Genomic DNA, 12,374 nt, shown 5'->3' on the forward strand with positions numbered 1-12,374 from the left:
CCTTGGTTTTGGGATGCTTATCCTCAGCTACTATATGTTCGGAGAAGCAGATCAAAAACAAAAAGGTAAAAGTTCCAATCAACACCTTATATAATTAAGAAATATATATATATATATATATTCTCATGTTTTTTTGACAGTATTCTGAAATCTGATGTACTTATAGGTGAACTGCTAAGCCTCATCAACTCTTTCTGCTGTGCTTAAACCTTTTTTTACTGTTCTTTTTATCAAATGAAAGAATAATATATTCTCCATCTATGCATAATGTCTATATTATCAGTATATATCAATTTTTTTCTTTGATCTAATATGTTTCATTGAAGAGAAAAAAAGAAAAACAAGGAAAACGATGAAAGGCAGCCCTCAACAGAAGAGCATCATGAAAATTGGAAATTTAGAAAAAAATAAAAAGAAAGAAATAAAGGCAGTAGAAACTGCACAAACTAAAGCAAAATAAACAAAGATGGTGCTTCTCTTCAGTTGTTTGCTCCAAGTTTGTCCTTGACAGTATCAGCTGCTCCCTGTGCCTTAGCCTTCATTTGCTGACCAGCCTGCAGACCAAATTCATGTATCAAATACAATTAAGAAACAAAAGAAAGATTAAAGGTAGTAAGGAAATGTATATGAACCTCTTGGCATGATTCCTTGGCAGACTGGGCAGCATTGCTAGCCTTGTCAGCCATCTGGCTGCATTTCTCCTGAAATTAAAAGAAAATACAAACATATCACCACAATTTCAATATCATGCAATATATGTCTTTTCAAATTTTTATTAAACAACTAAAACCCACCTGAGCTTGGCCCTTGGCCTGTCCAGCTTGGAAGCTAGCATCCTGAGATTGATTCATTTTCTTTTCTTGTTTCTTTTAGAACACAAAATTCACACTCTTGCGTAGATATTCAATTTCTGATATGTTGATGCAAACTCTGATGCTTTGGTTGAGATTTATAGTAGCCTGTATCCTCTTCATTGATTGACACGTATAAAGACTAGGAATGTTTCTTTTGGGCATATGTGCCGATCTTCAATGCCTTGGAACAGAGCAATTTCTGAAAAAACAGTTATTCAAATCAAAGGTTAGTTACGATTTTACAGGATTTAGGCTTGATAGTGTCTTCCTGTTTTGGTTACATGGTTTTTTTATTTTATTAAGTGAAAAGGTACATTGTTGCGCCTAACATTTAATGCGAGGATTAGATTAGCCCTTAAACTAATTTTAAGCGCAATTAAACACTTGATCTATTTAAAACCTATATTTTAAGCCCTTTACTATCAAAAAAAATTAAAGTCGGTTACGCACTGAGTTGAGGTGACACATCAGCTTCCCTTCTCCTTTTCTTTCTTTCCTTTCCCTTCTTTTCTTATTCCTTTCTTCTTATAACAATCAGAGCCACTTTCGCACTTGATATATGCAACTGCTGATTTCATTCTAGTTCCATTCAGTTCATAAAAATAAAAGGTAATAGTTTTAAAGGGAGAAGAAAAAAGGAGATTTCTGAAAATTTCTCATAAAAAGAAAAAAGAGAATACTTTCATAATTTTTTAAATATTTTTATAAATATTCTTTTGATCATTCTAAAGAGAAGATATTATTTGATGCTCTATATGTTACATGATTCTTGAATTTTGATCATTTTTTCTTTGAGTTTTGTATGGTAATTAAAAATGTATTCTTTTTATCTTATTTTGTGGTTTTGGATTTGGGTAAGATCTCAAAATCATAGCCTAATATATGATAAGAAATTGTTGAACTATTAAGTAAATGGTTGTATTGATTATAAAGACATTATGGTGGCGTCATCTCTGCCATTCCTCTTTATACTACCACCACTAACTGCCATTCAGATTCCTTCTTCCTTAATACAATGCAAAGGAAGAGTTTGGCTTGAGAGAGGAGGCATCACTGTGAACATGATATAAGCTCAGCAGTATGTGATTTTGGAATTCCAGCAAGAAAAAAAAAATAATAAAAAAAAAATGTAAAGCAAAATATTTTCATCCTAACCGCTCAAATCTGTCTCTCTATTGCAATACCAACAATGATATCATTTAGAATCAACAATTTTCCAATGGCAGCTCTTCCCAGAAATTTTTAAACTGTTTCTCAAGTTTCTCTAATTTTAGTCCAATTCTTTGACTTCTCTTCCTCAAAAGTTAGGTTTTCTGTGGTGTTCCATTAGATTGAATTTTCGCAATTTATGAAGGTTCAGATATGTTGTTGTGTTATATGTTGCTAATTTATATTATTAACGAATATTATTGTAAATAAGAAATCATATTAAAATAGGAATATAAATCATTTGGTTATGATCATAACATCAAAAGATTATAATTATTGTATTAAAAGTTATCGTGTAATAATATAGAAATATTATTTATGTCATGGTTTTTATATAATTTAAGGATTGGGAAAACATATATATTTTTGACATATTATATATATATACATGTGTGGTAAGATGTGCTGAGACGGATCCAAAAATATAAATATACACAATAATTATTATTTATCATATATAGTATATAATTTGCAATCTAATTAAGCTAAGTGCAATTATATTAAAATTTAGAAATTTAGTTCACAAAATTTACCTCATCAAAGTGAATCAATATAATGTATGAGGAAAAAGAAAAACTAAATTAATAAGCTATAAATAATTCATAATCTTAATTAAATCTAATTCATAAAACAATGATTAGCTTTGAGTTAGTCCAGCCAAAAATCAAAGTAGGCGATTTTAAAATTGAAGTGTGAGGATAGAGTACATTTAATATAAGGGCAAGGATGAAGTTTCAATATTATAGATGCAAGTGAATTTAATTTTGCTGGTTGTTATAAATAATCTTAAAGAATACTAAAGGAACTTTTAGGGACAGCAGGGGCACCCCATGTTATATAAGGGTAGGTTTGATTGAATTTGAGATTTTTCAATTTTGGTAGCAAGTATTTGCATGATTAGATGGTAATTTAACTTGTGTTTGGGTTCAATATGTTTACTTGACTTGGTTGGGATAAGTTTTAAGCACCTAATAGTATTCAAATATCCTTGAATAGCATTGACAATGTTTCTTATTTTTTTTTTTTTCAAATTCAAAATGTTTATTTTTAACAAGCAAATTAAGAAATAAAAAGAATCAGTTTTCACGGTTTTTTCTGATCTTTATAAGCTGCAAGGATTTTATTTTTCTATTTTAAAAAATAAAATAATAAAAAACAGATGAATATATAAATAAATAAATTTGAAAAAATTAGTTTATAAAAAATTAAAAAATCAATATGTATTAAATTAAAGAATTTCTAAACCTGTTTTTTTAACACCCAAGTGCAATCCTAAACACACTCAATATCCTTGAAGCTAACTCATATTTAACTAACATGGTTTTGATTTTTCTTTATCAAAATAAAAAAAAGAAAATTATCATTTTTATGACTTTTATTTACTAAAAGACAGTCTCACATACCAAATACATGAGATTTTGCATGATTCATCATTATTAAGCTTACAGTACACGTGTGAGATTTCTCTTTTTTATTTTAAACATTACAGACTATCTTACCCTACACAAACATTACTTTCCTTTTACTATGCCCTATCTTTTTATTTTTTTAATATATTATTATTAATAATCTATTATTATTATTATTATTTATTTTAATTTTATATTTTCAATATAGTTTTTTATTACAACGCTAAATTTATCTTTTTAGTAATATTCTAGTATTTTTATGATCAAAAGCCATATATTAAAATGAAATTTTATATATATATGAAACTTTATTAATGATTTAATTTTTCTATAAAAATATTAAATTTAATCATATTTTAATATATATTTTTATTTTAAATTATATTATATTTTACTTCAAAGAAATTTAATTATATTTATTTGTTATCATTATATAATAATATTTTAATTCTAAAATTTAATAATAATAAAATATTAAAGTTAATAATTTATATTCATAATTACAAATTACAAAATAAAATCATAGGATATGAACACAAGTTCATTAGTAAAAACTATAAATATTAATCATAAAACTATAGATTCATAAGTTGATAATCTGTTCATAAATTATAAATTATAGGTTTATTAGACATATACTTAAGGTTCATATATATATCCTAAAAGATATAGGCTCATAGGTTAAAAATAAAAAAGTTCATAATTTATAACTATAGATTCATCAAACGTACATATAAGATTCATAGATTATAGTTTAAAAATTTAAAATTTAAAAAATATGTTCATATATTAACTGATAAATTTATAACTAAAATTAATGAATCTAGACTTCATATTTGATGAACCTATAAGCAATATTTAATATTTTTATTATTTATAACTATATTTAACAGTAAATTTTCAATGAACTTACACCGTACTACCAATTAACCTACAGTTTATATCTAATGAATCTATAACTTATCAAATATAAATATGTATGATAGTAAAAATTCAATGTCATATAAAATATAAATATGTTATTTTATTAAATTGGAGAACTATCCTTAAAAGTCATTTAAAAGAACTACTAAAAAATGTTAAAATTTGTAAATGAAAATTTCATTGATAAAAATCTTATGCAAATAAATTTTAATTCTTTATCATTTCATTAATAATTATGATAACAAAATTATTATTATTATAAGAATTAACTATTAATAAAATTACAGATCTTTAAATAATAAAATAATTAATATTTGATGTAAAATAAAATTAATTTTAAATTTTAATATTCAATAAAATTATTAATTTACCAATATCAAATATAAAATTATATTGTGAAACTTATAATAAACTATTTTGGGACATGACTATTTTATTGTGTAAAAGATTAAAAAAATAAAAAAATAAAAATACTATTAAAATAATACTCATACATTTAACATATATGATGGTATTAAATTAAAAAATAAAAATATTATTAAGTTTACTATCAGCCGCACTTATTAAATGATCCATATCCGTATTGCTACGTGTATCTAGATACATGATATACTTTGTCATTTAATTATATTAAATGATCCATATCCGTATTGCTACGTGTATCTAATTGAGCATCATATTATTACACAATAAAATAAATAAAATTAGTTTCAATAATATAATTATTTTATTTTTTTAAATCTTAAAAATGAAAAACTAAGATATTTTAATATTTAAAAACTTAATCCAGCTTTGATTAAAAACTGAGGAACTTTATCTATATCGTTCGCTAGATATGATACAAATAGTTGGTGCTCTCAAGCTTTGTGTTCTTAACATTTTCATATGCTAAAGTAGATTAAGAAAAATTGCAGGTATTCTTTTTCTCCAATTTCATATAAGAAATCCTTTATTTGATTGTATATCTCTAAATGTTCATCTCAAGTCTTTATGGGACTATCTTTACTTCAGTTTCTAACTTGCATGTTCACATATTCAAATAGCAGCCCTCTTTCTCTTTTTGTTTCTTTTTCTTTTTTGGTAAAAGTTATGGGTACACCCTTAATCTTTTGGCCAAATCTAAATTAAGCTCCTAAATTTTAAGTTGGAACAATTAACCCCTTAAACTATATAATATAGAACATTTAATCCCCTCTATGCAACTCCATTATTACTACTATTGACTATTTTAGTAAAAGGTACGGATAACTCTCTAAAATTTTGAATAAATGCCAGTTAAGCCCTTAAACTTTAAGTTAGAATAATTAAACATTTAAACTAAATAACACGGAACAATTAAACCCTTTTATACAAGTCTGTTACTACTACGAATAATTATTTTCATAGATAATGGTCCACATAAAATGACAAGCAATAACATAAAGACACCAAGATTATAAATTCTATTTCTTTTATATTTCTAAAAAATAATACAAAATGAAATAATAATACAAAAATCAAAATAATTATTTCAAGAAAAAAAAGATAAAACGTAAGTGTGAAAATAAAAGGGTTTTATCTTTTTTCTTTTGTTGAAATTTTAATATTTTAGTTTAATGGCTTAATTGAGATTTGGTTTAAAGTTGATAGGTTATTAGTACCTTTTCCAAAATTGTTAACGGCAAAAGTAAGTGAGTTGCATAGAAGGCTTAATTGTTTCATATTATTTAGTTTAACATTCAATGTTTTCAACTTAAAATTTAAGAATTTAATTAAAATTCGATTAAAAGTTTAAGGAGTTATCCGTATCTTTTGCCTTCTTTTTTCTTTCTTTTTTGTTATTATTATTTTTTATCCAATTAGCCTTTTAGACTATGGATTTTCATATGCTTGTAGGACTTGTTCAATAAGTCTTTTAATTTATTTAGGAAAGAAAAAAGAAAGCAGAATAATCAATATCTATGATATGGTTCTGATTTCTAAAGTACCATCTTTCTTTCTTTTTCTTTTTTTATTCTTCTTTGCTGCACTTATCTAAATCATAATAATCATGGATGAAAGAGTACAATTTGGCACTGTTGCGAGCTGGTTTCAAGCATTGTATGTCTGCAGTATGTTAGCAAACTGGTCTTCTTAATTGTGCTGATATGTTTGTGTTTAAGCTGGAGTCGGGTCTGTTAGTTTTCTATGCTTTAATCTGATGTTGAGTCCAATTGGTAGATTTGTGACCTCCGAAAACTCGGTCCACTTAAGGTCAAATTAAGTAGAAAACCGGTTTAGATGGCTAGCAGTTCAATATTTCTATAATGAATGATTATAAAAATTTCAGAAAATATAATAATATTTATTTATTAAAATTAATTAATATAAAAAAAACAAGTCAAAAGATGAAAATTTGATAAAGAAAAAAAATAGAAAAATGATTTTCATTTTTGATTGCTTGGATTCTTGAAAATTTTAATTTCAGAGTAGATATAGTTAACATATAATATATATTATATTTTAAGAGAGAATTTCGAACAAATTATTATAACTTCTTCCCATTTCACTGTATTAACATTTTAATCTTTCTTGTTTGATAATTTAACCAAGTTGTCCTTCACACTTAATTCTTCTGTCAATGAATTGATCTGCCATTAGATTTTAAGATAAAACTCTGGTCGCCAGCGTACCGGATTTTATCTCTAAAATACATTCATCCCTAATTTTTTGGTTATCATATATATGAAAATAATATATAAACAATAGCCATAAAATTGAAGATAAGAAAAACAATTACAGTATGAATAATTAAATAACCTAATAGTTGAGAATAAGATAAGATGATCAAACTCCACCCATAATATTCTTACATTAATATTTTTTCTTTTTCATCTATATGAATTTTTGCTATACGTATTTGTAGTGAGAAAATAGAATGCAAAAGCTTTGAAGAGATTATGATTTGATGATGGATAGAGTTTTGATCTATTGTTATATTTTTGACATTTCAAAGAGTAGAGAAATCGTGAGTTGCTAAAAACTGAATCGAAATTATTTAGTGAAATATATAAAAATAAAAATAAAAAATAAAAAGAGCGAAGAAAGTGATTAGCCATCTTCCTTTAAAACCGCTCTTAACGATGATTGGAAATGAATAAAATAATAAAAAGGAAAGAATAGAAAAGATGAATCAGTGTTTTAAAAAATTTTAAAAATATAAAAAATAAAACTTTATAAAAAAATTTAGAGTTAAAAGAGTAGAATAAAAAGTATTAAAATTTATTAAAAAATAAGAAAAAATTGGTGGATAATAAATGTATCTCTTTATTTTTATTTTACAGTTCTGCTGCTGATTCTTTTCCAAGAGAATGGAACTTTCATTTATAACTATGATAAAGTTTGCAGGAAAAAGAATAGTAAATTGCTCTTTTTTCTTCTTGCTTTGCTTTTTTAGCGTTCTTAGTTTTATAATTTAATTATTTTAATTTCTAAAAATATTTTATACGATCCTTTTATTTCCTTTAACAACTGAGGATTCTTTTTTTTTGTTCATCATGTCTTTCTGGATCATTTTTTTACTATTTTAGTTCACATTATTTATATATATATGGTGACAAATAAAATTTTTGAATTGATAAATTACTATTTCAATAGTTAATCTAGGGCCTCACAAGTGAGATATTAAATATTATAACTAAATATTTTTAGTTAAGTTAAAAAAGATTTATCATTTTATCTTTATATATTTTTTAAATTTTAAAATTAATAATATATTTATCTATTTTATAATATTAATATATACTAATCCATTTTTTAAAATTGAAAATACTTATTTTTGAAATGTAGGGAAATATGTAGTACGTACACAAATTTTCTCTTGAAATTGATAAGGGATAAGTGATAGTAACAAATGTAATATAACGATAGGCCACCAAACAGATTCACAAAAATCTAATGGTTTCAAAAATTGTAGATTGAAGCATACGTGGCTGTAAACGAATGGATAATGAATTTACCGCACGTAGCTGGAACCTTCAATTCAAAACAGTACGGCCACTTTAAATCCCGGCACTTAAATTCCTCTGCTCCAATTTGGGACCCCTTTCCTTCTCTTTTATTTAATCACATCAACGCTCTACTTTCGCGCGTGATCTCTACGTGTTGTGATTTATTCTAAAAGTTTCAAATTAAAATTTTAGTTACATTCAAGACGAGTGTAATGCTATATTTATGTTCGGCTCAGCCCAAGATTTCCAAGACGTATATTTATTATAATTAGTTATTTATTCGTATTTTATTCAGTTATTATTATTTAATTATAAAATTAAATTTATAAAATATAATTTAATAAATTTTATTAATTTTAATATTTTAAAAAATAATAATAAATTAATTATTTTTAAATTTGTTAGTATAATAATATAAAAATAATTTTAAAATATTTATTTATTAATTTTAATATTATATAAATTAATACTATCAATAAAATTGATATTATTAATTTTAAAATTAAAAATTATTATTATAATTAACAATTAATTTATTAGTAAATATATATTTAAAACTATTATATTCTATAATAAAAATTATTATTTAACTAGAAAATTAATTTATTAATTTATATAATATTAAAAATAATTAAAATATTTTTTTAAATAATTATTAATTAATTAATTATTATCTAATAAAAAAATTAATTTATTACTAATATGTCGTTTTTTAATAATTAGAATGAGAGAAGTATAACTTATTAATAAAAAATTAATAGAAAAATTATAAAATAATATATAATTTTAAATTTCATATGTCAAAAGTAAATATATATGTCAAAATAATAATTTTATATGTCAAAAATAAAACATACGTATCAAAAAAATTTAGGTCTTATAAATTAATATATATATATATATATATATATATATATATAAATTATCCATAAGATATTTGATAAAAATTTAATTAAGCTCATTAATTCTTAGGTTAAAATATTATAATATAATCCAATTTGTGGCTAATACTCTATTAAGTTTGAATATTTAAAAGTTGAATCAAATAATTTAAATGTATTTTAGATCAGTTAATCAATATTATTTTTAGATACATAAAAACAGTTAAACATAAATTTATACATTTGGATATAAATAATTATTTTAAAATAAAATAAAAATAACTACAATATAATTTAAAAAAATATGAATTAAATATTAATAAAAGAAATAATATAAAAATTTACTAAAAAATCTTTAAAGCTTGTAAAAGAAAATGTGCAAAAGCCACGGCAACAATCAATCACGACTATAATATAATATAATAAATTAATTAAAAAATTATTAAAAAAAATTAATATTGAGATTAGAAATAAAAATATAAAATAAAAATAAAAATCATAACTTAAATTTTGATATATCATTCATTTATTAAAACATATTGCATTGTTTTATTTTAAAGAAGACTCACAATTTAAGTAATTATTTATACATTTTTTTACTATAATTCAAACTCGAAATTCCTTTAATTTTCTTAAAAATGAGAATATTAGCTAGCTAAGCTGATTGTGTAGTTGCCAACTGTGGGTATGGTTAACTATTTTATCCGGCTTAAAATGGATAATTTTGGGTTGGATATTTGGTTGAACCGGGTTTTAATATTTCTCACTTGTTTGGCACTTAGTTGTGCAATGTGTAGCTGGTGTATGTAATAACAGGGGACCCACCACCCATGTGCCCTCCCTCCTGTCTCCACCAGCTCCTGCCTCTCAATGATTAGCTTCTGTGTTTCCCTTCTCTTGGCCCTTCCCCTCCCCCTTCCCCTCTTTTCTCCAACCCCCTAAACCCTTACTTTCTGCCTCTCTTTTCTTTCTTTCTTTCACTCTCTATAACCCCTTGTGCCTGCTTCACCTCCAATTTTCTTTTCTTTTTTTCCCCTTTTTTTGGGCTTGCTTTTGAAACAGTTTTATTTAAACTGATTCAGGATGTCAAATTCTGAAACTGTAGCGAACAACGGCGCAATAATCAACCCATCAGCGAATAATAGTAATAGTAATACCAACGGAGCCTTGACTGTAAAGAAGGCACCATCAAAGGACCGTCACAGTAAAGTAGACGGACGGGGACGGAGAATTCGGATGCCGATTATATGCGCAGCCCGTGTATTTCAATTGACCCGTGAACTGGGTCATAAATCTGACGGTCAGACTATTGAATGGCTACTACGTCAAGCAGAGCCATCGATAATAGCAGCTACAGGGACTGGCACGACTCCAGCTAGCTTTTCAACAGTGTCGGTGTCGGTTAGGGCAGGAGGTAACTCTAACTCTTTATCCAATTCGTCAACAATATCAGATCACAAACCCATTTTAGGACCCACGCCTTTCATTTTAGGGAAGCGAGTGAGAACGACGGAGGAGGATGAGAATAACAAGGATGACGTTGGAGTTTCAGTTGGTCCCACCGCCGCGGTTGGGTCTTTGGTGGGGCATCCTCCTCCGCAGCCTCATCAAGGTTTCTGGGCGCTGCCCGCAAGGCCCGATTTTTGGGGGTTCGCTACTGCGCCGCCGGATTTAGCGGCCGTGCAGCAGCAGACGTCTCTATTTGTGCAGCAGCACCAGCACCAGCAGGCCGCAATGGGAGAGGCGTCGGCTGCTAGAGTTGGGAATTACCTTCCAGGACATCTTAATTTGTTGGCTTCATTATCGGGTGGACCCGGGAGTTCGGGTCGGAGAGAGGATGATCATCGTTGAAAAAATTTGAGTGAAGGGATGGCTATTTCGGTGGTGTAATGGTATATATATGTTGTATTATATGTGGAATTGTTGCTTTTGTGTGTCGTCTTTGTCAAGATGAATGGATGGTTGGTTGAGCATGTTAGTCAAGTTAGGGTTAGAAATTTTTTTTTTTTTTTTTTTCTCTTTTAGAGATTGAAGAGTAATTGGGAATTCAAGTAAGCAAGTAGTTTTGTTTGGAGATGATTAATTCAGTTAGAGGTTCCAAATTGTTTACTTCTTTCTGTTCATTTTTAGGAGGAGGAGGAGGGGGAAGGAGCAGCAAGAAAAATAATTATTTCATAATGGGTGTGGCTTGAGTTGGCTGATATGAGAAAGTTGTAGTGAATTAAGCAAGAATTTGGTTGGTGACCTATTTTTCTACTATGGGAAAAAAGTTTCAAGCAATTCTTTTTCCCATTTTGTGTGGCATGCATGCTTGCAATTTCATGTTTGAAGGCACACTCCCATGTCCATTGATGGATGGAGTGGCATATGTGCAAGGGACTTAAAAAGAGTTTTCTTTCTTTTTTTCCTTTTCCTTTCTTTTTTTTCTTCCTTTAATGTGTGCAGTTTGCTTGATTTATGCTTAGCTTGATGATTTTGTATGAAAACTTTGGATCAAGGGTTTCCAAAAACTTTGTTCTATGCATAATCAACATTTCCCATTCATGATTCATGCAAATGATGAGTGTTGTTGATATATAACATAACAGTTGTCTTTATTTATTCTCTCGTTCTTATTAATTTTTCTTTCTTTTTCTTGTTTCCCGAAAGTTAGAGGACTCCTTGAATAGAAAATCAAGTAGTACAACTGATAAGCTCATTCATCCATAATAATTTGGCTATCTGAATTTTGACAGAAACTTACACAGGAAAAGGACTTTTCTATCTAAGGAATCGGCTATCCAGTTACAAATTCTAGGGACAAAAATAAAGTCAATTGCAAAAAAAAAAAAAAAAGAAAAAAAAAAAGAAAAATTGAAAACAGAGGTCAGGGCCATCATCTATAATGGGGAAAACAATCACAGGCAAACCTTAAAAAAGACAAAAATTAATCTCTCACACCCTTGTTAGGGAAGTAATTTGATTCTTCTCTTTGGGAAAGCTTCGACAATCCTTTCCTTTCTCGCAGCCTCTTTGATATTGGTTTGCTTGCTGCTGTCCGCATGCTGCATGGTTCATTGGGGTGCATGGCTTAACATCTCCTTCCAAAGCTCCATTGCCAATCCTTGCACTATTTGCTTCTCCTGCCAA

General features: G+C 26.9%; 2 protein-coding genes and 1 long non-coding RNA gene across 3 annotated transcripts; 2 read left to right on the forward strand and 1 right to left on the reverse strand.

Moving 5' to 3' along the window:
- LOC125371128 lies at positions 1-255 on the forward strand. The gene is made up of 2 exons (XR_007217398.1): positions 1-65; positions 167-255. It is a non-coding gene; the product is annotated as an uncharacterized LOC125371128 (long non-coding RNA).
- Positions 256-353: 98 nt separating this feature from the next.
- Positions 354-940, reverse strand: LOC8288693 (stress-induced protein KIN2). Its single transcript, XM_002528832.3, has 3 exons — positions 795-940; positions 633-701; positions 354-554 (listed from the first exon to the last, which is right to left on the reverse strand). Exons 1-3 carry the CDS (start codon positions 849-851, stop codon positions 480-482), a joined length of 201 nt encoding a protein of 66 aa, XP_002528878.1. The 5' UTR covers positions 852-940; the 3' UTR covers positions 354-479.
- Positions 941-10,074: 9,134 nt separating this feature from the next.
- Positions 10,075-11,846, forward strand: LOC8288694 (transcription factor TCP21). Its single transcript, XM_002528833.4, has 2 exons — positions 10,075-10,659; positions 10,738-11,846. The coding sequence occupies exons 1-2, from the start codon at positions 10,329-10,331 to the stop codon at positions 11,094-11,096; spliced, it is 690 nt and encodes a 229-aa protein (XP_002528879.2). The 5' UTR covers positions 10,075-10,328; the 3' UTR covers positions 11,097-11,846.
- Positions 11,847-12,374: the final 528 nt, after the last annotated feature.

Source organism: Ricinus communis, chromosome 9, assembly GCF_019578655.1.
Source record: "Ricinus communis isolate WT05 ecotype wild-type chromosome 9, ASM1957865v1, whole genome shotgun sequence".
NCBI lineage: Eukaryota > Viridiplantae > Streptophyta > Magnoliopsida > Malpighiales > Euphorbiaceae > Ricinus > Ricinus communis.

Bases quoted from the DNA above. Each gene is read 5' to 3' on its own strand.
- LOC8288693 (XM_002528832.3), bottom strand. From the start codon at position 851: ATGAATCAATCTCAGGATGCTAGCTTCCAAGCTGGACAGGCCAAGGGC. The intron at 702-794 runs GTGGGTTTTAGT...TTTTAATTTCAG, and splicing joins AGGCCAAGGGCCAAGCTCAG to GAGAAATGCAGCCAGATGGC. The intron at 555-632 runs GTTCATATACAT...TTTGGTCTGCAG, and splicing joins CCAAGGAATCATGCCAAGAG to GCTGGTCAGCAAATGAAGGC.
- LOC8288694 (XM_002528833.4), top strand. From the start codon at position 10,329: ATGTCAAATTCTGAAACTGTAGCGAACAACGGCGCAATAATCAACCCA. The intron at 10,660-10,737 runs GTAACTCTAACT...CTTTCATTTTAG, and splicing joins GGTGTCGGTTAGGGCAGGAG to GGAAGCGAGTGAGAACGACG.